Raw genomic sequence first — 26,251 nt, 5'->3', positions numbered from 1 at the left:
TCAATGATTCTTTCTCATCATTGATGCTTCTATCCCTCTCTCCCTCTCCCTTCCTATCTCTGAAATGAATAAAACACATTAAAAAAAAGAGGGAGTGAAGGTGGCACCTCCATTGAAGTTTCAGAACAACAAGGCTCAAAGGTGAAATGGTAAAAGTTTCAATTGTGCTGCATGGGTCCAAAGAAGTATCAATCAGGACTATATGACAGAGGCTGTCCCCCTTGGACATTCTAAGTTTCTCAAGAACACAAGCCAGCCAGAAGGCAGGGTATATTTCCTCCAGAGTTACTAACATGATACCTCATCTGAGCCCCTAATAGGAGATTTCTCCCAATTTAGCTCAAGTTGTGAGCACTTGACAACTACCATAGGCTGGCTGGCATCCTAGCAAGGGTGAACCCAGGTAATCTTATTTTTTTCTAATGTTTTCTGGCAACAATAATGGAGACCTAGATTATATAACACTAGAGGCCCAGTGCACGAAATTCGTGCATGGGGGGGTGTGTCCCTCAGCCCAGGCTGCACCCTCTCCAATCTGGGACCCCTCGAGGGATGTCCAACTGCCTGTTTAGGCCCGAACCTACCAGGACTGCTGGCTCCCAACTGCTCGCTTGCCTGCCTTCCTGATTGCCCCTAACCGCTTCTGCCTGCCAGCCTGATCACCCCCTAACCATTCCCCTGCCAGCCTGATTGATGATGCCTAACTGCTCCCCTGCCAGCCTGATTGCCCCTAACTGCCCTCCCCTGCTGGCCTGGTCACCCCTAACTGCCCTCCTCTGCAGTCCTGGTCATCCCTAACTGCCCTCCCCTGCAGGCCTGGTCACCCCTAACTGCCCTCCCCTGCAGGCCTGGTCCCCCCAACTGCCATCCCCTGCAGGCCTGGTTCCCCCAACTGCTCTCCCCTGCAGGCCTGGGTCCCCCCAACTGCCCTTCCTTGCAGGCCCAGTCGCCCCCAACTTCCCTCCTCTGCCGGCCTGGTCACCCCTAACTTCCCTCCCCTGCAGGCTTGATCACCCCCAACTGCCCTCCCTTGCAGGCCTGGTCCCTCCCAACTGCCCTCCCTGCTGGCCATCTTGTGGTGGCCATCTTGTGTCCACATGGGGGCAGCCATCTTGTGTGTTGGAGTGATGGTCAATTTGCATATTACTCTTTTATTAGATAGGATACTTGAGTCCACATTCATCATTTGGCTGAAATAACTCCTGTAGGTGTTGGGGCTATCCTTATGTGTCATACATTTTTTGAGTGCGAGACTATTGAAATTATCATTTTGGGGTCCCATTGCCTCTGAGAATCTGAAAAAAGAAGGATCTTTGAATAGCTTGTAATGGGATTACTTCAATCCCATAGGTGCTGTAAAAGTGTGACAGCAGCAGCAAATATTGCGACCCACAGGTTGAGAACTGCTGCTGTAGAGCCTAAGACCATCGGAAAACACAGATATTTACATTACAATTCATTAACAGTAGCAAAATTACAGTTATGAAGTAGCAATGAAAATAGTTTTATGGTTGGGGGTCACCACAACATGAGGAACTGTATTAAAGGGTCGCGGCATTAGAAAGGTTGAGAACCAGTGATCTATTGGGTTTCAACTCAAATGTCTCCTTACCATAATGCTTTCTGGATCCATTGCCTTACCCTTGTTTATGTTTTGTCATAGCATTTATCATCATGTCTTAACTATTGATTTGTTTGTTTTTTGGCTCTTTCCCTGGAATGTAGGCATCACAAAGGGCAGAGCATGCTTTGTTCATTTATACAGGCCGATTGATAGACATATGATAGGTAGATAGATTGATAGATGATCCAGAATCCTGTATGGTATATGATGGGCATTCATAAATATCTGTTAAATGAATAAATAACTGAATGAATGAGTTATGCCTCTGATTGGTGAGACTGGGGAAAGCGACTTGTACATATTATGAGTGTCTCAGCCCTCTCTGGGCCATCATTCTCCCAGCTACCCTGCAAACAAGAAGGTATGGGGTTAGCATGCAGCAGATAAGTTCCCCAGGTCAGGGGTTCTCCATCCTACAACTCAGGGTGAAGGGTGGGAGAGTGGAGCAGAGCTGAGGAGAATGAAGACACAGAAGTTATATTAGTCTAATTCTTGGGTAAAGGAATAGACAGCTTTATTTTCAATCAAGTTTTATCAGCAATAACACTGATATTGCTATTACCCATCTGTCCTAAGCACAAAAGATGAAAGTTGGGTAAAAGGAATTCCATCACATTTATAAAACACTGAAAGTAAAGCCAGTTGCAATTAAAAATAAATGCCAGCCTAACTTTCTTGGATAATAATACACCTGTAATAATAAACACAGACATAGTTCAATAATAAACTCCCATTATTTTAGTGGTAGCCACAAATTGAAATTACATTTGAGGTCATTCATTTTAAAAGTAATGTGATATGTTTCATATCAAGTAAAATAATTGACTATTCCTACTTGTATTTTATTTGCATGAAAGATAATATAAAAATGTTTTTGTTACATAAATAAGATGCTTAATAGAAGGGGTATGACAATACTTAGTAATTTGGAACATGTCTACAACTGTTTTGATATGGATTTTTAAAGAAAAAAAATGATCCATTCTTCTTTCAATAGAGTTATCCATCATTCTTTAATTCACTGTGAGCTCTTGCCCATTTCCTTTCCTATTGTTCATCGGCAACATAGAAAATAGACATGGGCAATATTTATCCCTGCATTTTCTCTCATGATATCTAGTCATAAGTTTGGGCCTTTAATTTCTCTTGGCTAAGTTTACGGTGCTAACTGAAGGTTGAGAACATCATTTTCAAAGTTGTGCTTAAGTAGCCAGTGATTCCAAAGTCCTTTATAATAGAACCGTATCATTTTCTTCTCGCTTTCTCTGTCTGTCTCCATTTTTCAAAGCACTTTCAAATACATGAGTTTTATTATTGATTATCACTGTTACAATCTGGACTTGTAATCAGGAGATACAGCCATTATTCACTTCGAAACTGCACTGTGGTGCGATGGAAGCCCAATGGGCAGGGGATCCAAATGAAGTCTGAAATTAATGAGCGGTTTGGCTTGAGATGAATTACCTCCCTTTTCTGGTAAGGGAATAAGACCACAGGAATGCAGTCCATATAAATGCTATTTGAGCAATTATTTCAGAGGACACAATGCGCTCTCATGGATTTTATTTCCTCTTGTTCTTTTCTTTATAATTTTCTAGTTTCCCTTACAGAAATTTTTAAGGTTACTTGATTTAAATAAAAAGTGGCTGATAGGAGTAAATTGCAAGCAAACACAAATAAAACTAAACTAAAAAAAAATTACACAGGAGCAGGTGAAATTATTTTATCTAAATGTAGTTGTAAGTAGCCTGATGTTTAGAAATAGGGACACAGCTCAAATACCATATTTGAATTACTATGATACGGAGGTGCCGTTTCAAATAATACCAGCCTAATGTTGGTCATAGGAAAACTTGTTCTAGGATAGGTTTTTTTTCCCTAAACAAAGGATTTTCAACTATTTTGCACTATATACAATTGAAAATTAATGTGTTTAATTGGTTTGGTTTGGTTTGGAGCAATTGCATAATACTTGTCTTCTTATGATAATAACAATAAAAACCCAAGCTGGCACCTTGACACTTCTACATTTCTTCAAAAATTTTAACACCCTCCCCCTCCCCAAAGACTTTCAGTCAAAAGGTTACTTTCCATTACAGCCTGTGTGAGACTGATAGTCTCCTGCTGATTTATCTCATTTCACTTTGTCTGCATTTTCAGAATTTGGAATACCAAGTTTAAAATTTCTGTTGACTCAATCTTTTCTTAATAAAATAGTTACCAAGTACATTATATAATAGATTAGCCCATCTAATAACACTCTGTTAAATGCTGACTTAATGTTCCCCATACACCGTTTGTTATTTCCTTACAAAATAAGGCACTTAGAGTTGTTTATGAGGTCAGCAGAAATAAACAATTGAATGGAGCCATACATTTTAAAAGAAGCAGTGCAGAAAGAAAAAAATACCTTTATTATCTTGCTCAGGTTCAGTTTCTTCTATTAATAGAAATAAGACAAAACAAACAAAAACAACACATCATGAAAAGGGAATATCAGTTGTGCAACGAGTAATTAGAATCTGCTTGTTTCTTATTTCAATAAAAAACAAATGCAATCAAGGGAAAGGCTGACCTTTTCAAAGCTAACTACTACATGATGTAAAATTTCAAATGATTGCTGTTAGCCAGGCAGTACTACACAGAAAGTAAACCACAGCACACCAACACCATAGCTCACTCATGCATTTTTATTTATGTTGACAATTACCTTTTCTTTCAAGGTAACAGACTCCCTACTCTGCTCTTACAAAATGCGTTTCTTCCTGTTAGCGTGGCTTCTCCTCTTACAAGGCCCTGCTGTGAAGTCAGTGATGTTGAATCTGGGATCTCAGCTATCATTTCTATGGCAATAGACTCATGTTGTGGTAAACAGAGGATTAGGGGGTTTCTGCAGAACAGAGCCTGTCACCAGCTGAGATTCACTCTGTTTCAGCTCTCAGAGGCTGCTCAGAGCACAGAGGATGAATTCAGCATCTGCTAGGAAACTGCGGGTGAAGCAAGCTACAAAGAACATGTAAAAATGTCTAACTTGGGTATACAGATTTGAGAATTCATTACATTAAAAAACATTATAGAAAAGAGACAAGGTTTAATATAACTGTATCAGATACAGATCCCTTCTTTCTGGGAAGGTTTATTTGTTCATGTCAATTTAGACCTTTCTTCAAATTAGTGATAAGTTAACTGCAACATATTTTTATAATTATAAAATAATGCTATTAACTACTTTTAATGCTGAAAATACATTGCATGGTTCTTCGCAGTTTATGGATATCTGCACACATTATATATTATCTCATTTAACCCTATCCTTCTGATTGTACATAATGGATATTACTCAGCCGATTTTCCAGACAAGGAATCTGAGATAGATTTGCTGCAGGTGCAGAGCCAGAAATTTTTTGCATTGTATGTAGCATCATAGTGAGAAGGCCTCATTTCTACACTTAACACCAATCCTCTTAAATGTAAATGAACTCATAATTTCCCATTTATAGTTTTCTCTGTCTGAACTTTTCCTGCCTCCACCAACCAAATCAGTGGCATGTTCTTATTTATTTTTTAAGTAGCAAGGTCAAAGACTACTTAAAACTTCTGTGAACAAAAAAACTTCTGTAATAAACCTGACATGCTCAGGGGGGTTCACAAGGCAGCTCTGACAAGCTCAGTGGCTGGGAGTAACCACGCAGGATGGTCTGATCAGAAATTCCCAACTGGGCAGTCCATGGTGGGGAGTCACATCCCAGGCCTGTTGCTTCCTTAACAAAGGTCAGTCTTCACCGTAAGTGAGCCTGTCCACTGTTCTTAAGCATCTAGGATAACATACCTTTGAAATGTCAGAGTAATTCTCTTTTCTAAACCTCTTAAAGGCACCACTGCAGGCACTGAACACAAGACCACCAGAGCACGAGACCACAGAATTCCTCATTGTTTTCTTATTCCCTCTATACCAGATCTATGTGCCGTAGAAAGAAAAATCCATTCCTCAGGCCCTGTTATTAAAACATGGATGCTAATCAATACTGTATTCTTTGAATCAGTTCGTAAAAGGCTACATTTGTCTCACCTAGCATCCTCTTTTAGACATTGGAGATTTCTGTTAGAAGACAAGCATCACAAAAAACAAAAAGGGTCATTTGAATTGTTTTTATTTTTTTTACTTAAAAAAAATCGGCCCAGGAGTGGTTGAAAAGTGTCACATTGAGGCTCTGTGGTACATGGTTTCTGAACTGAATCTTGTTTTATTTTCTGATCATTAAAAGGAAATCTGATATACATAACAATAAACCTAAGTCAATACCTGGTCTTTCTTTCCTGACTTCTTGGATGCTAAAGCAAACAAATCCGATCTTGGTGTGCCCTGCTGTTTACATTTCTGCTCCCTTTGAAGCAGAGCTATGCTTGGGGAGGTTTATTCACGTGGCTCCATCTCTGAAGGAGTCCCAGTGCAAGGCCCTTAGAAAACATACACAGCACCCTCACAGACAGCGACTCTCTTCTCAAAGGAAGGCTTGCCTGTCTCTGTGACATCACGATCCTCTAAAGTGGCTTGGGTTGGAAACATCTCTGTGTCCTTTGACATAATAACATTTTCCAAGCTTGTAAATACGGGTGATGAATAATGACTACAGGCACGAAGTGTTTACCAGCTAATTCAGAGACGAGCCACATGAAGTTAACTTGTTTTTTTTTGTTTTTTTATTTCAGTCTCAGACATACATAGACCAACTATTAAGAGTATTTTTGTTAAAATAATTCTGAAAATATATTAGTGGTTTAACCATAAGCAGATAAAAAGTTGGACTTCAGTTCCGATTCACTATTTTTATTCTTTTAAAAAGAATCTCTTTTTTTTTTCTTCCTGGTTTTAATGGGAGAACTAACCTGTGTAATTACCAGGACAGAAACCTTTCTTATTTTACCCTTTTGGAAGGTTTTTATTTTGAAATAACTTTAGATTTACAGAAGAGTAGCAGATAGTTACAGAGAGTTCCCAGGTATCCTTCATTCAACTTCCTGAAATATTAACATCTTATATAATCATGGTACATCTGGTATCAAAATCATAGTTTATTTTCTGCCCTGGCTGGTGTTTCTCAGTGGTTAGAGCAGCTTCCTGCACACCTATGGGTCATGGGTTCGAATTCCAGACATATACCTGGGTTGCAGGTTCTATCCCCAACCCTGGCCGGGGTGTTTGTGGGAGGCAACCGATCAATGTGTCTCTCTTATACCAGTGTTTCTCTCTCTCTCTCTCTCTCTCTCTTCCCCTCCTTCCTTCCCTTTCTTTCTAAAAACCAATGGACAAAATGTCCTCAGGTGAGGCTTGACAAACAAACAAAAAAAATCATAGTTTATATTCAAATAACATTTTGTACTTGCTCTCATGAAATGGAAGATACTTGAGCTGTGATAGCAGTCAAAGAAGCTAACATTTATTAAAAACCAAAATGTATTCTTTATATACCGTATATATTATTATTACTATTACTATAGCTAACCAGAAGTTTCAGCTGGGGAAAGAAGTAGGAGCCATAACCTTAATCTTAAGTGACACCATAGCATCCTGTTTATCAAAGTGTCTTGAATTGGGAACATTTCTGTGACCTTGGAGAAGGGATTCTTGATGCCTAAACTGTAGGTTCCCATGCTGACGAGATAGTAGCTATATACCCATTTAAAAACGACAGTATATCCAAAAGAGGATACCATAGAGTATAATATCAGTGTTAGTCTGTGAGTCAAATTGCAGCTCACTCTGGTTTTTATAACACCACTAATAGATCTTCTCCCAAACTCTGTAGTCCTTTTACTCCCTGGTTATGAGTCAGTGTCAGTCTGTGCTTGCATGATAAACCTGCATTTTGCCTCCCTCATTGTGATATGATCTGTATCATGAGCTGGTTGCGATTCATCAATCAAAGCCCCGTTGGACCTCACATCTTTGAAGCTTCCCCTGACCTCTCACTATCTCCCTTGTCCTGTGTGTGTATCCTGTACAAACTTCTATAATTGCAAATATGTTAAAGTTTAATTATTGTAATTACTTCCTTGCATGTCTATCTTCCTTACTTAATAAACCATTATTTATCTCTATATCCTTAGGAATTAATTCATTACATGGAATATAGTAAGTACTCAACAAATGAATAAATTTGAAGCTATCCTAACATTTATCTTACTAATTATGGTAAGCTAATTTTCTCCTTAAATTTTTAAGCTTCGACTGGAATAAAGACATTCCAAGTAGAAATCCTTAAATTAGTGTTTCTCAAAATGTGGTTCATAGGCTATCTGCATAAGGATCTTAGGAAATTGTTAAAAGGATTTAACACAGACCTATCAGATCCGAAGCTCTGGGGAATGCATCCTGGAGCTATGCCTTCTAATAAGATCTGCACTTATGTTTCAGAAGTACTACCTTGAAGGAAAAGTTCCATTAACCCATCAACTTAGTTAATTCCACCTCTTCCCATAGAAGTTTTGAAGTGAGTATACCAAAAAGAAATTAAATAACACATTAGCATCAGGGAAAAGGAGACTTCTGGCTGGTTTTCTGTAACATACTATGACTAAGCTTCAAATTGGATTCTGAGATACATGCCAGCTAAGGCAAAAAATGACGCAAAAGAAAATAAAAAGTTCTCTTTACAGGAAGTAAAGTAAAATGCCAGTTTCTCAAAAGAGACCACTTTCTCCCCTCAAGGCACTAAATTTTTAAAATCAAATTCTCAATAGAGCAATGAGTGATGGAATGATCAATATTTTCAACAAGATTTTTGCCAAATAGCTATTTATGTGGTGAGTAACATATGATGTAATTCAGGATGTGCACTAAGGTCACCTTCGCTTTCATGTTGTTATACTGTTTGTTTGTTTGTTTGTTTGTTTATAGGACAAGTTAACTCTAAACAGCCGCTTTGCAGTTTTCCAGCAAAGGCACATCTTCACACAGCTTCTTAGATCGCTTGTCACAGTGGGGCCAAGGCAAAGTTATAATCTCTAACAAGTACCGAGTATGCAGGTACAAAGCATTGCTGCTTGAGGGAAGATTTATGTTCTTTGGAAGCAAGAGAAGCAGTTGGTAATGTTGACATTCTATTTATGAAATTTGAGAAGCCTAACCAGCAATATTCTCTGGGTAGAAGTCCTCCAGCTCTCAAGCAATGTAAACAACAGACAACAATACCGACAATAGCCAATGTGTATCAAAGAGCTACCAGGTAGGCAGTGGATAGTTTAAGAACTCCATACTCTAAGTGATATGCCTCCATTTTACAAATGAGGAAATAGACTTGCAGAGGTTAAGTAAATTATCCAACCTCGAATAACTAGTAAGTGGCAGAAACAGGATTAACACCCAGGTTTATCCAATGCTAAAGCATGCGAATGCTCCAGAATACTGATCTACACAGCATAAATATAGAGAAAGGAAAGATGGGGATGGGTTAATGGAAGATGTATTGACATCGGAATCAGGACATCCAAGCTCCTTGCTAACTTGAGCAAAGTAATTAAATTTCTGGTCTTAAATTTCCTTATCTGTAAAGTAAAGGATTGAGTTATGTGACGTCTGAGGCCCATTCCAGATTTGAAGTCTGCTATTCTTCTGACAGGACCAAAGTTAATAAAAACCAACTCTACTTTTTTTTTTAGTATATTTTTATTGATTTCAGAGAGGAAAGGAGAGGGAAAGAGAGAAAAACATCAATGATGAAAGTGAATCATTGATCGGCTGCCTCCTACACACTCCCCTCTGGGGATCAAGCTCGCAACCTGGGCATGTGCGCTGACCGGGAATCAAACCATGACCTCCTGGTTCATAGGTCAATGCTCAACCACTCAGCCACTCCAGCTGGGCTTAACTCTACTTTAAATGAAATTTTTGTCTTTGCCATTGAACTTTATAATACTTCTGTCTCAAAGATAAAGATGACACACAGAATAAAGAACTATAATTGTCTTCACAAGTGTTTAAATATTTCTTTTGTTGCACAGAAGTTATATTAGCCATAGAACTAACATTGATAATAACTATTATTTGAATCATAATTCTCTGCCAAGAATTCTTATGAGAGCTTTAAATATATTATGTAAGTTTATCCTTCCATAACTTTGAGTTAGAGTATTATTAACCTCATTTTTACATGTGGGGAAACTGAGGCACAGAGACTGAGTAACCTACCTGAAGTTACACAGGTTGTAAGTAGTGGAGCCAGGATTTGAACTTAGACAGTTTACTCTAGACTCTGGAACCAAGGTAATGTTCTCAAGAGTTTAGAGTCCATGATATTATCCAGTACATTAAACTTCCTCCAAAAATTATACCTTATATATTCATGAAAACTTGTATTCATGGAAATGAATATACTAATTAAAATTTAAAAGTTATTTCTGAAGGAAATAACTGAATGCAATATTATTCAAATTCCATTTTGCCATAGAGTTCTAATAGCTTTCTCGGATATCTTTGCATGATTGAAATAGTTAGTTACATTTTGAAATGAAGCCTGGAGAAGGCCTGGCCTTCTCTGTCTTGCACACTGCCTGCAAAATCACTCCATGAATCTTTGTTGGATGAATTAATGCATGAAAAGACAAAGAACACTTCCTCTTTGGTGCATGTTTGCACTTGTGCATCTTATTTTAATACCTAAAAAGTAGAAATAAAAAGCTTGCCTAATTAGGATATGCATATTTCAGATAGTTTCTCATTTCAATTAATATAATGCAAACATTATATTAAACATTTCAATTATCTTAAACAATTTAAGACAAATTTTTGAAACACTTTTTTTTTAAACCTGCCATTAAAGAGGGCCTAACTCTTCCTTAATTTGAACTATTGTCTTTTCAGTTCTAAAATAATGATATAACTTTTTTTTCCTTAGAGGCCTTTACTGACAACTCTTCAACCAAAGGACCACTTTGCCACTGTTTCTTAAAAGCACTAGAGAACTATTTAGATGAGAATTCAACATAATACCCCCTAAAATCAGAATGCATGGGTCAAACTCTTCTTTTAGAGCATGCACCCTATTAATCATGCAGATTTAATTTTCTCCTTGATAACTCCCAGGGATATCAAAGGTTTGTGCCTCTTTTTTTTTTTTTTTTTTTGGTTTGGCTTTTAAATACACAGGTACTCATGACAACAAATCAAACCTGTTAGTGGCATCAAAAAGTAGAATCGATGCCGGGAACAGGACCACTGCAAATTTTATTAAAATTGCAATCACCGAGAGCACAGCACACACTGGGGTTTTAAATACCTCTCTCTGTGGCATTTGTCATATTAAGAGCTGCAGCATAAACAAAGAAAAAAGCAAATCAAATGTGTAAATATTACATGATTGCTTCCACTTTTCTAGATGCAATAAGGAAATCTCATCTCTAGGAAAGAAGACAGCCGAAGTCTAATATTTCTGAAATTAGTCCTGATCTCTGATAGTTATATGTATAGACATTTTCTCTCTCTCTCTCTCTCTCTCTCTCTCTCTCTCTCTCTCTCTCTCTCTCTCTCTCACACACACACACACACACACACACACACACATATAATTTATTTTGGTCTTCTGCAACTCTACTTATTGTCTTATGCACTGCATATGTTTCAAAAATTCTTTTAAAAAATGCCTTCAATAGAACTGGTCAGCCCTAAGTGTATGTGATGAAGCCTTTCAGACTGCTGAGCAATAGACTGACAGACTCAAGTGCCCAGATAAGTGATGGGCACTCATGCTTTGAGGCCACTTAAATTTGCCAAATGGCTGTCCTTCTATCCTCATTCCCCATTAATGCCTCCCCCAAGTGTTGACACGGGGTTCTGCTTTGGGAACCCCCTGCAAATGAGAAGTTGTTTAAGCCACAGGAAAGCCTACAATAACCTTCTGCCTGGAAGGGCTCTGTTCTTGTTCTTGGTCTGCTTCTGGGGCTCTCAGCTTTGTCCTGATCTTAAGCCACCTCTTCCCACTAGTATTGCTGACTGAGAACCCTCCCTTGGTTCCAGCTTCAACTTTGCCCAATTTTTTTGTCTTAATGGCTTAAAGCTCCGAAGGCAAACAAGGTTGTAATAGAAAATGCAATCCACAGGAACCCAAGACATCCAACATCCATATATTTTAATTTGTATCACACATACTCTACACTTCACCAGTTTTTGTACCCAAAACAGGATTTGTCTGAATGCAGTAAGATCTACACTCAGCTCTGGTAAATAAGCGATTTCATAATAAGTAAGTCAAAGAAGATAAGGGAACTATAAGAAAATTAGATATTTGAAAATCTTTAAATGGATCTTTTCTAATGATGAAAAAACTCATAACAATGACCTCTCTGGGTAAAAAATAAATTAAAAAAAAAGAATTACATTATCATTTCAAAAGCACTTAATTTATGTGATGTAGTGTTTATTAAACACATTTTTAAAAGGGATAATATCCCTCTGGTCAAAAAACAAAAAGGTGAAGTCAGAATTGTGCACTTCAGATGTTATCTCCAATCCAGGACTGCTGGCTCCCAACTGCTTGCCTGCCTGCCTTCCTGATTGCCCCTAACCGCTTCTGCCTGCCAGCCTGATTGATGCCTAACTGCTCCCCTGCCAGCCTGATTGCCCCTAACTGCCCTCCCCTGCCTGCCTGGTCACCCCAACTGCCCTCCCCTGCCAGCCTGGTCACCCCTAACTGCCCTCCCATGCCAACCCGGTCACCCCTAACTGCCTCCCCTGCCAGCCTCATTGCCCCTAACTGCTTTCCCCTGTTGGTCTGGTCCTCCCTCCCCACAACTGTCCTCCCCTGCAGGCCTGGGTCCCCCCAAACTGCCCTCCCCTGCAGGCCTGGTCTCCCACAACTGCCCTCCCCTGCAGGCCTGGTCACCCCTAACTTCCCTGTCCTGCAGGCCTGGTCCCCCCACCCCCAACATGCTCTCCCCTGCAGGCCTGGGTCTCCCCCAACTGCCCTTCCCTGCAGGCTTGATCGCCCCCAACTGCCCTCCCTTGCAGGCCTGGTCCCTTCCAATGGCCCTCCCCTGCTGGCCATCTTGTGTCCACATAGGGGCAGCCATCTTTGACCACATGGGGACAGCCATCTTGTGTGTTAGAGTGACAGTCAATTTGCATATTACTCTTTTATTAGATAGGATGTCTTTTCTTTGCTGATGTAACATCACCTCTTTGCCTTTTGTATTCATTATGATGCATCTGGGTGTGAAACTATTCATATATCTGCTCTTTATTTTTACTGATTGGGATTCATTGTGCTTCTCATGCTTGAAGATAACTTTTTCATTCATTTTGGCAAGTTTGCAATCATTATGCTCTTGAGTATAGCCTAATATATTTTCTCTGTTCTCTTGTTATGTAATTTATATCCCTAATTATTTCTTAAATTCAATTTCATATTTTCCTGCACCGAATTCTAAATTTTGAAGAACTGACTTCTAATATATGAGTTGTCTCTTTATCTCTAATATACCATTACTTATCTTTGAATTTTAATTATTTTCCATTTAAAATTATATTTTATTATTCATAAAAACTGCCTTTCTCCCTAATATATTTTTCTTTGTTTCTTGTTCCTCTTTTTATGTCTTTAATTCATTTATTTTATTGTAGAGTCTCTATTATATTGTGTATTAACTGAATTTCCTGGGTTTTAACCCCTTTGTACATTGTGTCAGCTCTCACTCAAGGCAGGTTGTTTGCTGTGGATGCTATGATTTTGCATTGTGAACTCATTCTTAGTTGGCTTTATTATGAAAATACTATCTAACCTGGGTAAGACATATTTTTAGAATGTTATTGATATTTTTAGAAATAAAGGAAGAGAGAGAGAGAGAGAAACATTGATGTGAGAGAGATACATTGATCAGTTGCCTTCCATATGTGCCCTGACCGGAGATTGAACTTGCAACCTACTGCAACCTTCCGGGGCACAGGACAGTGCTCCAACCAACTGAGACCAACTGGCCAGGGCAAGATATTTCTTTTTAGAGCTTTTTTGTTGTTAAGTTTTTTGCTTGGGACCAATTTTAATGTTAATTTCTCTAACGGGGAATTTTCCATCTGTGCTGGCAATATGAATTTGATATCAAACTTATGTGGGATATAGTCCTGAGTGTTGAATATTCATTCATAAGCAGACCTGTTTTTCCTCCCGCACACCTAGAGTCCAGGTAGAGACAGACAAGCCTCTGTGTTGTCTTTCTGAGCCTATGGATGGAATTTTTTTGGCCCATCTTTTCACGTCAGTAGTTCTCAGGTTTATGCAAGGTTCTCATGCTAATCTCCACTTCACAGGGTCCCAGGACCTTGTCTACTGTCCCTTAAGAGTCTTAAAACCAATATTCTAGGTTGTAGAGATGGACACGTCATCTCTCATTACCTCCAGGACAATGCAGAACCAGCTCACGAGCATGTGGCTCTGTTTTAAAAATTCCTATTCATTCCTGACCTCTGAAGATTTACATTTTATTCTTGTGAGTTGTACAACCAATCCAGAATTTCTGGGTGTTTATAGTCATAAGATTTTCATATTATCTTGTCTGTCAAAATCCTGGAGCTGTAAGTGTTTAATCGAGGTTTGTGTTATTTGGTACATAAAGACTGCATGATTCATTGCTTTGATTATTCTCTTGTAATATTCTCTCAAATCCTTTGCCCTATTTTCTTTCCATCCTGGCAAAACTCAGATGCTTGATTCTTGCCCCTGGATTTGGCTTTCTACTTTTTCTGAACTTATACCTGTAATGCTGAGCAAAGCTGAGGAAATAACCTGCAACTAGGCAAAAAAAACACCCCAACCAACAATAAACCCCCCCACTCTATATTCATGTCCCATTCTCCACTTAATGTCACCCAGGAATCCTGGTTTCCCTTGTGAGTCATCTCTCCCATTCTCCACAGCTATTTTAAACCCTTCTGCTCTCCTCATCCCTCTGCCCCCCCCCCCCCTTTATAGAAGTATTTTCAGAAGATAAACTTACTTTCTACTTCCTACAGGAAATAGAGACCATTAGAACAGAGCGTTCTCAAATTCTATCCACCAAACACATTAACTCATTTATACTGGTATACACCGCTTTTTCCTTTCTTCCTATTACAAGGAAGGAACTTTTCTCTTCCTGTCTAAGCACGGCGATCATATAATTTATCGTTGAAGCCTGGATACTTTTGAAAGTAATAGAGAGACTCTATTAATAATTATTCCAGGACAACAGGTGTAAGCCAGAACGTCCTGGGAAAACTGGGACATGTGGTCACCCTCTGTGTAAAGTTCATCGCATCACTTGTCCCCTGAATACACCCCTTTTGCCTTCTCAAGCACCACCAATATTCCTTTGAATCCTCCCCCTCTCTCGCATATTCAAAATTTCCTTCTCTCCAGACTCCTTCTCATTAATAGTTTAACATTTTTTTATCTTTTAAAAAGAGAAATTTTGCAAATCAACACTACCTATATGCCTCCAGCTACTGCTCATTTTTTTGACTCTACCTTTTTCACTGCTAAATTTATTGAAAACGTTATACCCACTGTCTCTCTTTTTAAAAAATTTCTAGTCTCCATTATTTACAGAATTCCAGCTTCTTCCCTAATCCCCCTTCTGACACAATTCTGGACAATCTCACACATGACTATGTTGTTCTTTAATGGAACAGACAGTATTCAATATTACTTAGTTTCTTAGACACTTCTATCTGTGCAGCCTAGTTATCCTCTCTGTTCCTCAGTTTCCTAAAATAGCACCATGATAAACCTTTGTCACAGACCATTAGTGTGGATTAAATAAAATAATCCACATAAGGCATTTCGTATTTTTAAGTGCTAGACATCCCATTGCTCACCCTTTTAGAAAAACATCCATGTCTGACCATACTTGAGGTGGAGTTCCATCAGTAATTTTGCATGTCACAGTCTGAACCTTGTAAGATAAGATGGGAGGGTAGAATATCTTTGTATTGTTGTTCCAGAGACACACCGACTGAGGATGGCAATCCAGAAAGGGAGCTTTGCTTCTGTGTTGAAGGGTGTTTCTCTGTTTGTTATGGCACCTAGGTTTTCGTGAACACACTACCAAATCCACGGCCTGGCCTGCATATCCTCATTAGAAGCTAGCAGTGGTGAACAAAGCCCTATCTTTTCCTACTCACTTGCAGTAAGTGTAGCTCAGAATCCAGTGGCACTGTCGAGTTCTCCTAACTTGCTCAAACTAATTTTCAGAGTTAATGACACAACATGTAGCAAATGCTCATCTGCCCTGACTGACCATGGCCTAGATTCATCTTCGGCCCTCACCATTGCCAACCTAGGAGGTATTTGCAGGCACTTTTGGGATTCTTCCAGTCACTTCTCAGTTGCATTTTCACCTGTTCTTAGTAGTTGGCTGAATTGCCCTTCCTTTAAATAGGTCATGTTGCATTATATCTTGTGGAAATGCCTCAACTATTTCTTTAAGTGGAAGCCAACTTTTCAGATCTTCAAGAACCAAAACAGATTTGCTGTAATTTTTGTGTTCTAATAGTAATAATTATAGTTAGTGCCATTAATAAATGCTTATTATGTACCAGCAACTTTGCTAAGCATGTCACAAATTTTCATGTATATCAGCTATCTGGATAGGGACTAGGATGGAGTAGAAATTAGACATGTGTGATAAAAAGATCATCTTGCCTACTATTAGAGTAACTTTAAATACTGTGATCCACTCTCAGTACTAGCAAGTTTAAGAAAACCTCCAGCATATATTAACTGTTAAAGCAATGAGCATGACCATTTAAATGTTAGGAAGAAAGAAAAGAGTATTAAGTTTTACTGATAAGCATGATACAAAATTAAATGGCAAGGTAGGACTAAATGGTGTAATTGAACTCCAATAATTGAAGATTTTTTATAATTTTCTCTAGCCAAAGTCAAAGTGAATCATTTCAATATCTATGAAGACAGTGACCTAAAAATAGTATCCTATATTATAGTGTAGAAGCTCATATATTGAAGAGGAAAATCTTTGATAGTGTAAACAAATGGATAACATTAATCTGCATCATTACACATATAGTTCAAGCAAACAATGAATCCAGGCAGATATTCAATGTGTCAAAGTGTGCAACTTAATGTGTTGTATGCTTATTTTTCGCTGTAAAATTAACATCAACTGATTGTTGCATACTGAGCTTTATTAGCATTGATAATTTAGAAGATATTAAATTACAGCAACTAGGCTGAAAATACATCCTGTTTTACATCTGACAGTCACTATTCTCACCAACTGCATTCATTTTCATGAGGAATTCATAAAAATTTTACGAGCAGTTGATGCAATAACATAATAAACATGTTATCTCAAGTAGAAGTAAATGTGGGAAGTGAGATCACTAGAGCTGTGAGAGGAAGTTCTAACTGGGAAATAAAAATAATCTTAAAGGAGCTAATAATAGTAAATTATATGATTGAGAAGGAGGAGATGTAGGAAAGATTAAATTTTGGCTTAAGGGTAGGATGAAATCAAAGTAAGCTGTGGGGAATCCTAAACATCTTCCCCAATTGAACTAGGATATAATTGTACCAAGTATATGATAGTCCAATTACTCTATCAATCAGATAAGAGAAAAGCAGAAAAATAGGTGATGATTCTTAGTCAATATTTACTGAGTGTTTACAAAAGGCCATACATGCTAAATACTGTCAACACTTCACTGAATACTCACAACAAACTCCACTGTACAGATGAGAAAACTGGGAACCAGAGAGGTCAATTCAATAACTTGTAACAGGAAGAGCTGGGAAAGATTTTGTATTCACTTCACTCACGTAGCACAGGTGTGCTGGCGGCTTCTATTTTTAAGCAAAATGTGCTGTAATTTTAGGTCAAGAAGGATCCGACGACCAAATGGGTAAAACAACTAGTCCTATGTGGATTCTGATTTCTCAGTGAAGAACTTTCACAGAGAATTGTTGAATTAGTTGATTTTAAATATGAAAAATATATTTTAACAATGTATCTCATAGAAGTAGGACTGTTTTTGATTATACATTCTGAGTATTTTATTTTTTTCAATGCTTTGTAACAATACAGTTTGAAAAAAAACCACATTATTTTCTTTTGGTAACATTTTCAAAGTCATGTCTACATACTGCAAAAGATCAAATGTCTTCAAATTTATTAACCAGGGAGACTTGTCCATACCAGTCAGAAATTCTAAAGTAGTATCCTTTAGTTTTAGTATCATAGTGAATTTAATTTGTTTTGGTCAAAATTACCTGTGATTGTAGGCAATAGATGGAATATGACTTACTATTCCAATGAAATTTTCTTTCTTTTTTTTAGTTATTCCTTTCACAGTCTTGATCTTAGAGTCTAATATCTGGAACAGTTGAGGGAACTGAACTACCTACACCTCTACTTTTGCCAGCTACATACAGTAGAGCCTTCACAGCAGAACTTGAGGCCCTCTTGATAACACTCAGGGGAAGGAATGCAGCTCCTTACCCTCAACTTCCAGCTTCACCAATTTGGAATATGCTGTCCCGAGGCTGTTTTTTGCCACACATCGATAATGTCCTGCATCTTCCTTTTGCACATTATGAATCCTTAAACTCCCAGATTCAAGAACTGCAATGCGGGAATTTTCCTGCCAGGGATAGGGACATGAATTTTAAAAGGTCCATGGCTCTATCAAGGACACATTTCATCAAGTTATTGTCATCACTGTTATCATCAAGAATATAATTTTGAACATTTATATTTGGCACTTACAATGTATAATATTTGATAGTAAATGAGATAGTACAAGATTACCTAAATAATTTTAATAATCATCCCATAAGATTAGTTTATTTTTATTTTCTCTTATCACCTGATTACACCAAGGCTTATTTGATTTCCTAAAAATCATATCCAAGTATGTTTGATTAAAAGCATTGCTTTTTACTACCTTATTTACTGCATACTCTATGTAGTATCCTTAAGGGAATACAGGTCCTTTGAAAAAAATGGTAAGTTCTACAAATAATGCAAAAATTGGTTTTTGAAGTTAAAAAATTATCTTCTCTTCTAGGACTCTAAATTCAGTAACATTTATAGAGCCACCCCTTGTTTTTATTGTTGGAAATGCACCAATATTTATAGGAAAAGGAAAGCCAGAGAAGCATATAGATTACCACAAAATATTTAATATGTGTTTTATTTTAAATTCTAAAGAAGCTAATTGATTTGATACTGAATTATTTGACATATATATGTATATATATGTGTATGTGTGTGTGTGTGTGTATATATATATATATTTTTTACATACACACACACACACACACACACACACACACACACACATATATACTAGAGGTCCAATGCACGAAAATTCATGCAAGAGTAGGCCTTCCTTCCCCTGGCTGCTGGCACTGGCTTCCCTCCAGCACCTTGGACCCGAGCTGGCTTCCCTCCGGCCCTGGCTTCATTAGGAAGGACATCCGGAATACATCCGGTCTTATTAGCATATTACCCTTTTATTATTATAGATATATGTATATATGTATATGTATATATATATACATATATACATATATACATGTATATGTGTGTGTATATATATATATATATATATATATATATATATATATATGAATCCCCTATGGGATATTCTATTATGTAGGTATAAGATAAGATACAAAAGCAGTACAAAGTAAGCATGCGAATAATGACTTTTGACTACTCTTTGTGATTGGGGTACTTGTCAAGATGTTTGCTTGTTCACCAGACTTGAGTCTTCATGCTCTAACTCCACTCTAGAGTGTTCTCATTCCTTTTCTTTCAAACCTCATTTCTCTCTCTCCTCCCAGAAACTGTTTGTCAGGTCTAAAGTGTGGCTTTTAGTTCTATCTTTTTTATTTTGTAAGTCTTTATGATCCATTGTTGAAAAATAAATATTCAACCAACCAACAAAAAAGCCTCTAGCTTTGCTTTTGCTTTGCCTCCTTTTTCCTCCCTGACACTACAGGTACCCATCTCGTTTTTCCCTAGCCAGCCCCAGCTGGTTTGCCTTAAAATTTGTAAGTGTATAATGGAGTTTGCTATGGATTGTTGTATTTGAAAATACATTGTGTGTGTGTGTGTGTATGTGTGTGTATATACACACATATATATATATATATATATATATTATTTTATTTTATTTTTTTTTTAACATAATAATCACTTACCCTGAGAGCACTATCTCCTTTAATCCATGACACCGATGGTTTGGGATTGCCCATTGTAGTACATGGTAGAACTGCCTTTAATCCTTCTATTATTTTTACATTTATGGGAGGACGAGTTATTTTAGGTTCTAAAGGAAAACAAACATTCAAAATTAACAAGGCAATATGACTTTATTAAACTTAGAGCTTCTTAAAATGGATATTTAGAATTAAACTTTCTATTTAATTCTAAATATCCATTTTAAGAACAATTTTAGGCATAGTAGAGTATAAAATTTACTAAGTGCTAGAGCAGGCTTTTAGTGGATACCAAACAGAAGTCATTTCTAAAGTTTAGTTTATCTCTGTTTTATTAAAAACTTGAAAAACACAAATTTATGAACCATTAGCTTGAAGTTATCATAATATTAACTTTAAAAGATAGTTAATAAAACGTTTATTAAAATTACCTGTCACCATAACAATTCAACATAATTTAATTCATAGACACAGACATGAAAACATTTGAAAAAATATTTAAGCTTATATTTTTTATATAATTCTGAGTTATGACCTACTTTCCCTTTAGTTTCCATCTTCATTGGACTATTAAACTTGATGACTAAAAAAATTAGGTACATTTATCCTCTAGAAAGTAAACCAGATATTATTATATTAGTAATTGGATTCTGTCATGCAATTTATGGTTAATCTACTCTGCAAAGCAAACAAGGGTAATTTATCATTTTATGAAATATTCTTAAACTAATTCTTTCAGAAGAAATAGTTTATGTCAGCTAATTTTTATTCTCCAAGCTTTCAGAGGAAGAAGTTATTAAATCTAATATATAGAAGAATTGAAAAGTTCAGGACACCAGCTATTTTACTACTTAAAATATTCATAAAATAATGAAAACTAAATTTATTTCTTTAATAACCTTATGTTACAGATACACAACAGAAGATTGAGAAATAGATGCACTTTATTTCTTTTAGGTCATGTGCCATAATCAGTTTGTTCCTTTGACAGAGGAGAGCATGACATAAAGATGTTTTCCCTTCTATTTCAATTGTGTGTTTGCATGTATGTGTTGTTGTTGTTGTTGATGGGGGGGGGTGTTGTGGTGGTTGTGAGTGATATTTGCAAAGACTTCATGGTCTACTCATTTTCAATCTAGATATTTATTGCCATTCAGAGTTGAGATGATCCTGCATTGTGGCAATAATACAAGACAGGCTCTAAAACATGTTATAGGAAACTATCAACTCTGTCACTTTCCCTATGATATAGCCAAAGGTTCCCTAAACTGATTCCTAGGGCAAACCTGAGTCCAGATAATATTTTAGGCATACAGTCTTGGTTTAAAGCAAATAAATGCTATCTGCTCAGGGAAATAGATCTGTTGGGTGAGAGGAGAGGAGAATCCTTGTGGGAAATTGAATATAAAGTACACTAACAATGAATTGAGTATTAATGTGGACTCATGGATTCCCCACGCGAAAGGAACATAATTCAGGTGGAGCCATGAGCATTGATGAATCAGAACTTGTCATCTTGTTGAAGCAGGATCCATAAGGAAGTTAGGAGAGGGAACTCCTGGGGGAGGCCCTTGAGTAGTTGGAGTAGTGATGGGGGCAGGGACTTTGTGTGGGGGGTCAGGGGGAGAGGGGAGGGTCTCTCAGGAAGCAGCTCTTTACCCAGCAGTGTGAAAGCATTCCAAAATTTTAGCAATTGGGATGGTCACACCAGTGTATACTCTCATGAGGGATGAGCTTTCCTAAGGAGAGGACAGAGAAAAGAAGATAAGAGTATTTAGGATAGGACCAATATAAAGAATATTTAGTGCCAGAGAGATTGTAAGAAACAGTGAAAGGAAAGGTAGTACCACAAAGTAGTAAAGTACTTAAATGTGTTCTGTCTTCAAAGTTGAGCCTTTATTATTCAGCAAATGAGAAAATACCAACTTCCTTACTTAATTTTTCTGCTTGGGGTTCATCCCTACCCTCTTACTCACAGAACCCCCCAAATCAGCTTCTCCACAATGTTCCCCTAGTCCCACTAGGTACCTATTTTAATTAGTCTAGGACCGTGGTCGGCAAACCGCGGCTCGAGAGCCACATGCAGCTCTTTGGCCCCTTGAGTGTGGCTCTTCCACAAAATACCACGGCCTGGGCAAGTCTATTTTGAAGAAGTGGCGTTAGAAGAAGTTTAAGTTTGAAAAATTTGGCTCTCAAAAGAAATTTCAATCGTTGTACTGTTGATATTTGGCTCTGTTGACTAATAAGTTTGCTGACCACTGGTCTAGGACTTCATTTATAAGTATAACTAAACATAAAAGATTAATAGGCATTTGAGAATAGACATGAATGCAAAAGATAAGAACCAAAATAAAAGCAAAACTTATCCTGAAGAAAACAGAAATAAAGCAGGAAAAAGAAAATATTTTTTAGAAATGTTTTAGTAATATCCTTACAGAGAGACTTGAGTTTATATTGTATCTTGTAACATGCAGAGTTGCTATCCAAAAAAGGAGCAATTAGAGAAGTAATTCTTAGAAATTAAAAATATGCATTTTTAAGATCAAAGTAATCAATGTATGGGTGGAATAACAGAATAGTCATATTGAAGACCAAGTTTATGATATGGATCTTGAAGAAGGTAGAATATCAAGATAAAGATGTAGAAAATATAAGGAGAAAACGGAAAAAAGGATATTTAATATTTAAGAATGTGATAGAATTAAGAGAATGAGAAGTAAAAATAGTGTACCTCATTGTGAAAAAAATAAAAAACCTACCTTTGGTCTTTAGATAAAAAAGGTCCACCTAAAACTAAATTGGAACAATAAAAGAAAACACACACCTAACATATTCTTGTGAATATGAGAAAAATCTAGAAATAAAGAGAAAAATCCTAAAAATTTAAAGAAAGATTAACATCAGATTTACCTGTAAAGAAATAAGAAAAAGATTTCTCATCTGTGAGAATATCATATGAAAATGAATAATTGTCTACAAAAAAAACTAGGGAAAAGCCTTTTTAAACTCTCATTCTGTCCTGAAATTATTATCTAAGAATAAGGACAAAGTAAAGACTTCAGCCATGCAAAGATTCAGAACATATATCTCACATGCTCACACTGAAAAGAAGCAGCTAATGATTCCCTCCAACAAAACAGTAACAGCAAAACAAAGATAAAAGGTAAAAATAAATAACGATGAAAATCAACAATAATAACAAAAAGGTTTCTGGTGGTACTTATGGTGCCAATATGCCTTTTTATGTGGTTCCCGGCCCCCTCTCCTCCCATCAGTAGCATGGTGTCAGATAGGAGAAAACAAAGGTTATATTATTACAAGGTTAACAGTTTACAAGCAATAGCACAGGAGGTCATGAGATTTGAGGATTCTGGTAAGTAAGGGAGTACTTGATACAATACCAGGTTGGAGAGAGAACTAAGTATGGAAGGCATAAAGTCCCATTTGGGGGTAAGTGGAGGGGGAACAGAGAGGAGTCAAGGGCAAAAGAACATGACCATGTTGGTGACAGTGTGTAGTGGGGCTAAGGGAGTGAGAGAGGTAGAGTCTGTTCTTAGCTGAGAAAGAGGTGGAGTTTGTGCTTTCTATTTGGAAACATATCATAAGTCTGTGAAACTGCTTCCCTCAGCAAGCAGAGCTGGAAATGGAAGTGTTCATGTGCAGGATGTGACATACTAGGGTCTAAGATTTTAAATACAGTTCATTTCCTGGGGGGTGACAGGTCATTGATTGGGTAGGCTGATAAAGAGTTAAGGCAAACTCCACTGGACTTGTGGAAGCCAAGGAATTATAAGGATGAAGTGGCTAGTGGTTCTGTTTCATGACCGTTAAAATTCCCTAGGATGACAGCAAGAGTAGGGGTAGATAGAAAGGTAATAAGTATGGAATCAGTCTTTTGTAAATGCAGGGAGTGCCTAGAAGTGAGTAGATGACTTGATGAGTAGAGCTGGTCAGATGGCATAGATCCTCAAGAGAGGAAAGATTTTGCATAGGAATACACAATATGATCACTTAAATGATGGCTAGGAGATTAGCCATGAATACTTGCTAGCCTTGTGGCATGAAGAGTGTGTGTGTCTGTGTGTGGGGGGAACAACAGCCTCCATTTAAGCAGAAAAGTCACTCAAGTTTGAAAAGTCACGTAAGAGAGTCAAACTTGAAATAAAACAAAAGGGTAGAAGGACTGTTAAGAGATTAGAGATAAAAAAAAAAATCAAAGGTGGGGGTAGATGTTTGTAATGAAACTGTTCTAAAGGCACAGAGTATAAAAGTAAGAGTGGTTCCTTGGTGAAAGAAGTCTGGGTGGAGCAAATAAAGAGCTGTGTGAAGGCAAGAAAATGGAGAGGACAGGGACTGAGACTTGCCTTCAGGGTGGTGGTTGATAGCAGGAATAAGAGGTGTAGAATTGCCCTACCCAGTTTGGCTCAGTGGATAGAGCATCGGCCTGCGGACTAAAGGGTCCCAGATTCGATTTCAGTCAGTTGCAGGCTTGATCCCCAGTTGGGGGCGTGCAGAAGGCAGCTAGTCAATGATTCCCTCTCATCATTGGTGTTTCTCTCTCTCTCTCTCTCCTCTTCCTCTCTGAAATCAATAAAAAATATATTTAAAAAAGAAGAGGTGTAGAATTAACTGCCTCAAGGTTGTGTTTTGAACTTGAACTTGTCTAACTTCTGAACCTCTAGGTATGTGGGAGGCTCTATTTACCACCTGTTTCAAAATGTACCAAGTCAATTTTAAAATCAGTGGATGAAACCAAAGAACTTGTATGCATATATGCATAACCCATGAACACAGACAATAGGATGCTGAAGGCCTGGGCAGAGGGTGTGGACAGGTTATGAGGGGTCAATGGGAGAAAAAAGGGGACATCTGTAATACTTTCAACATTAAAGATTTCAAAAAATTAAATCAATAGATGATTGTCTTTCTCACTCACTCATCTTCACTTGCAGAGCCCCGCAGCTCTCCGCAGCTCCTCCCACGCCATTGTCAGCGATGCAGCAGTAAATGCCGTCGTCGCTATCTTCCACACTCAGGATGGTGAGGAGCTGCCCGTTCTCCCGAATGCTGTACCGGGTGTCGAAGAGCCTGCAGGTCACAGAGGAAAATGCCAGGTTAGAGCCTCACTTGTGATTTTTGGGCTACGGTGAACTGATCAGAAAGATGAGTTGTCAATGAGGAAGTAGATTGAAGGTCAGAGGAAACTTGAGTGAATTCTGAATAATAAAATAATCTTATTTAGTGATATAAAGCTAACATTATATTCTAACCTTAGCTGGGCTCCAGTAATCAAAGCACTATTGATTTCTTCAGAAATGGGGGCGTCTACTGATAAGATGAAAGGTAAAGTTTACTTTATTCAGGCAAGTATATTATTACCAAGTTATAGAGTCATATTCCCACAATTACTGGGAAATAGCAGCTGGATAATGAAAACACACACACACACACACACACACACACACACACACACACACACAAATGTAACTAGCAGAAAGGGTTAAATATTTACATAAGTAAATTAACTGAATATTTATGCATTCATTAAGCGAATATTTGGTGACTGCCCAGAATGTGCCAGGCATAGTTCTAGTTCTCTGGGATACAAGGAAGCAAATAGTCCTGACTTCCCCATGTCAATTAAATCACTGTTTTGCTTTCAGCAATTCCCTTAACGTCACTGAAGTTCAGATCTTATATTTATAAAATAAGGACTTTTGCATTTCACATGTCATAGAAGGTGAACTTTAATACTGCCAAGAGCTGTGGTTGCATTCATGTCAAGGTATATTGCAAGGCGGTATTGGCATTCTTACCAGAAAAGGCAGAATACTTACTTGATGAGAATTTTATTCCTAGTCCAGGAAATTTCAGGCTGGGGATAAGATTCCACTGCACACATGAAAGTAGCCACTTCTTCAACTAAGGCATCCACTGTTTCAAGAGGAGTGGTGATGACAGGAGCTAACAGGAGAGGAGAAATAACATGAGAGCTGTTTACTAACTCTGTAAGCAGTCAGAGACCATCACATACCCGAATAAGAATTATATTTTAGCATAGCAGAAATTTGCCAAAAGGAAGGAAAATTTTATATAGAGAATTTTGTTTCTGCTTCCAAACTAGGTATTGGAGAATCAAAAAAAGAAGGCTCTTAAGGGAATAGGGACAGGTCCAGGTTTTATAAGCTCAAAGATATATAATTTGGGTGCCCTCTTTAAGGAAGAATATATCAAATTATGACTATAAAATGTCTGTGGCCACTTCAACACCAGTCAACTTTAACAGAAGTATGACTGAAGGGAAATCAGAGTGGAAAGAGATGGCAATGTTAACAATTGTTTAAAAATAATTTTCTCCACATTTTATAAAAAATATGTTTATCTGGACACATTCCTCAAGTCCAATGAGGGTCTT

At 37.6% G+C, this 26,251-nt stretch overlaps 1 protein-coding gene across 3 annotated transcripts in view; it reads right to left on the bottom strand.

Moving 5' to 3' along the window:
* MUSK (muscle associated receptor tyrosine kinase) overlaps positions 1 to 26,251 on the bottom strand; it is a 74,685-nt gene that overhangs the window by 37,441 nt on the left and 10,993 nt on the right. For 2 of the 3 annotated variants that reach the window (XM_054727567.1, XM_054727568.1), the window contains exons 2-5: positions 25,674 to 25,800; positions 24,773 to 24,924; positions 19,819 to 19,946; positions 18,110 to 18,251 (exon numbers count right to left, since the gene is read on the bottom strand). In XM_054727567.1, coding sequence (XP_054583542.1) covers positions 18,110 to 18,251; positions 19,819 to 19,946; positions 24,773 to 24,924; positions 25,674 to 25,800 — 549 coding nt within the window. Of the gene's footprint in view, positions 1 to 4,034; positions 4,065 to 18,109; positions 18,252 to 19,818; positions 19,947 to 24,772; positions 24,925 to 25,673; positions 25,801 to 26,251 lie in introns of all 3 variants that reach the window. The other variant, XM_054727569.1, reaches the window with a different exon arrangement.

The sequence above is a fragment of the Eptesicus fuscus genome, chromosome 15 (assembly GCF_027574615.1).
Source record: "Eptesicus fuscus isolate TK198812 chromosome 15, DD_ASM_mEF_20220401, whole genome shotgun sequence".
Lineage (NCBI taxonomy): Eukaryota > Metazoa > Chordata > Mammalia > Chiroptera > Vespertilionidae > Eptesicus > Eptesicus fuscus.
This window is presented reverse-complemented; position numbering and strand designations above follow the sequence as displayed.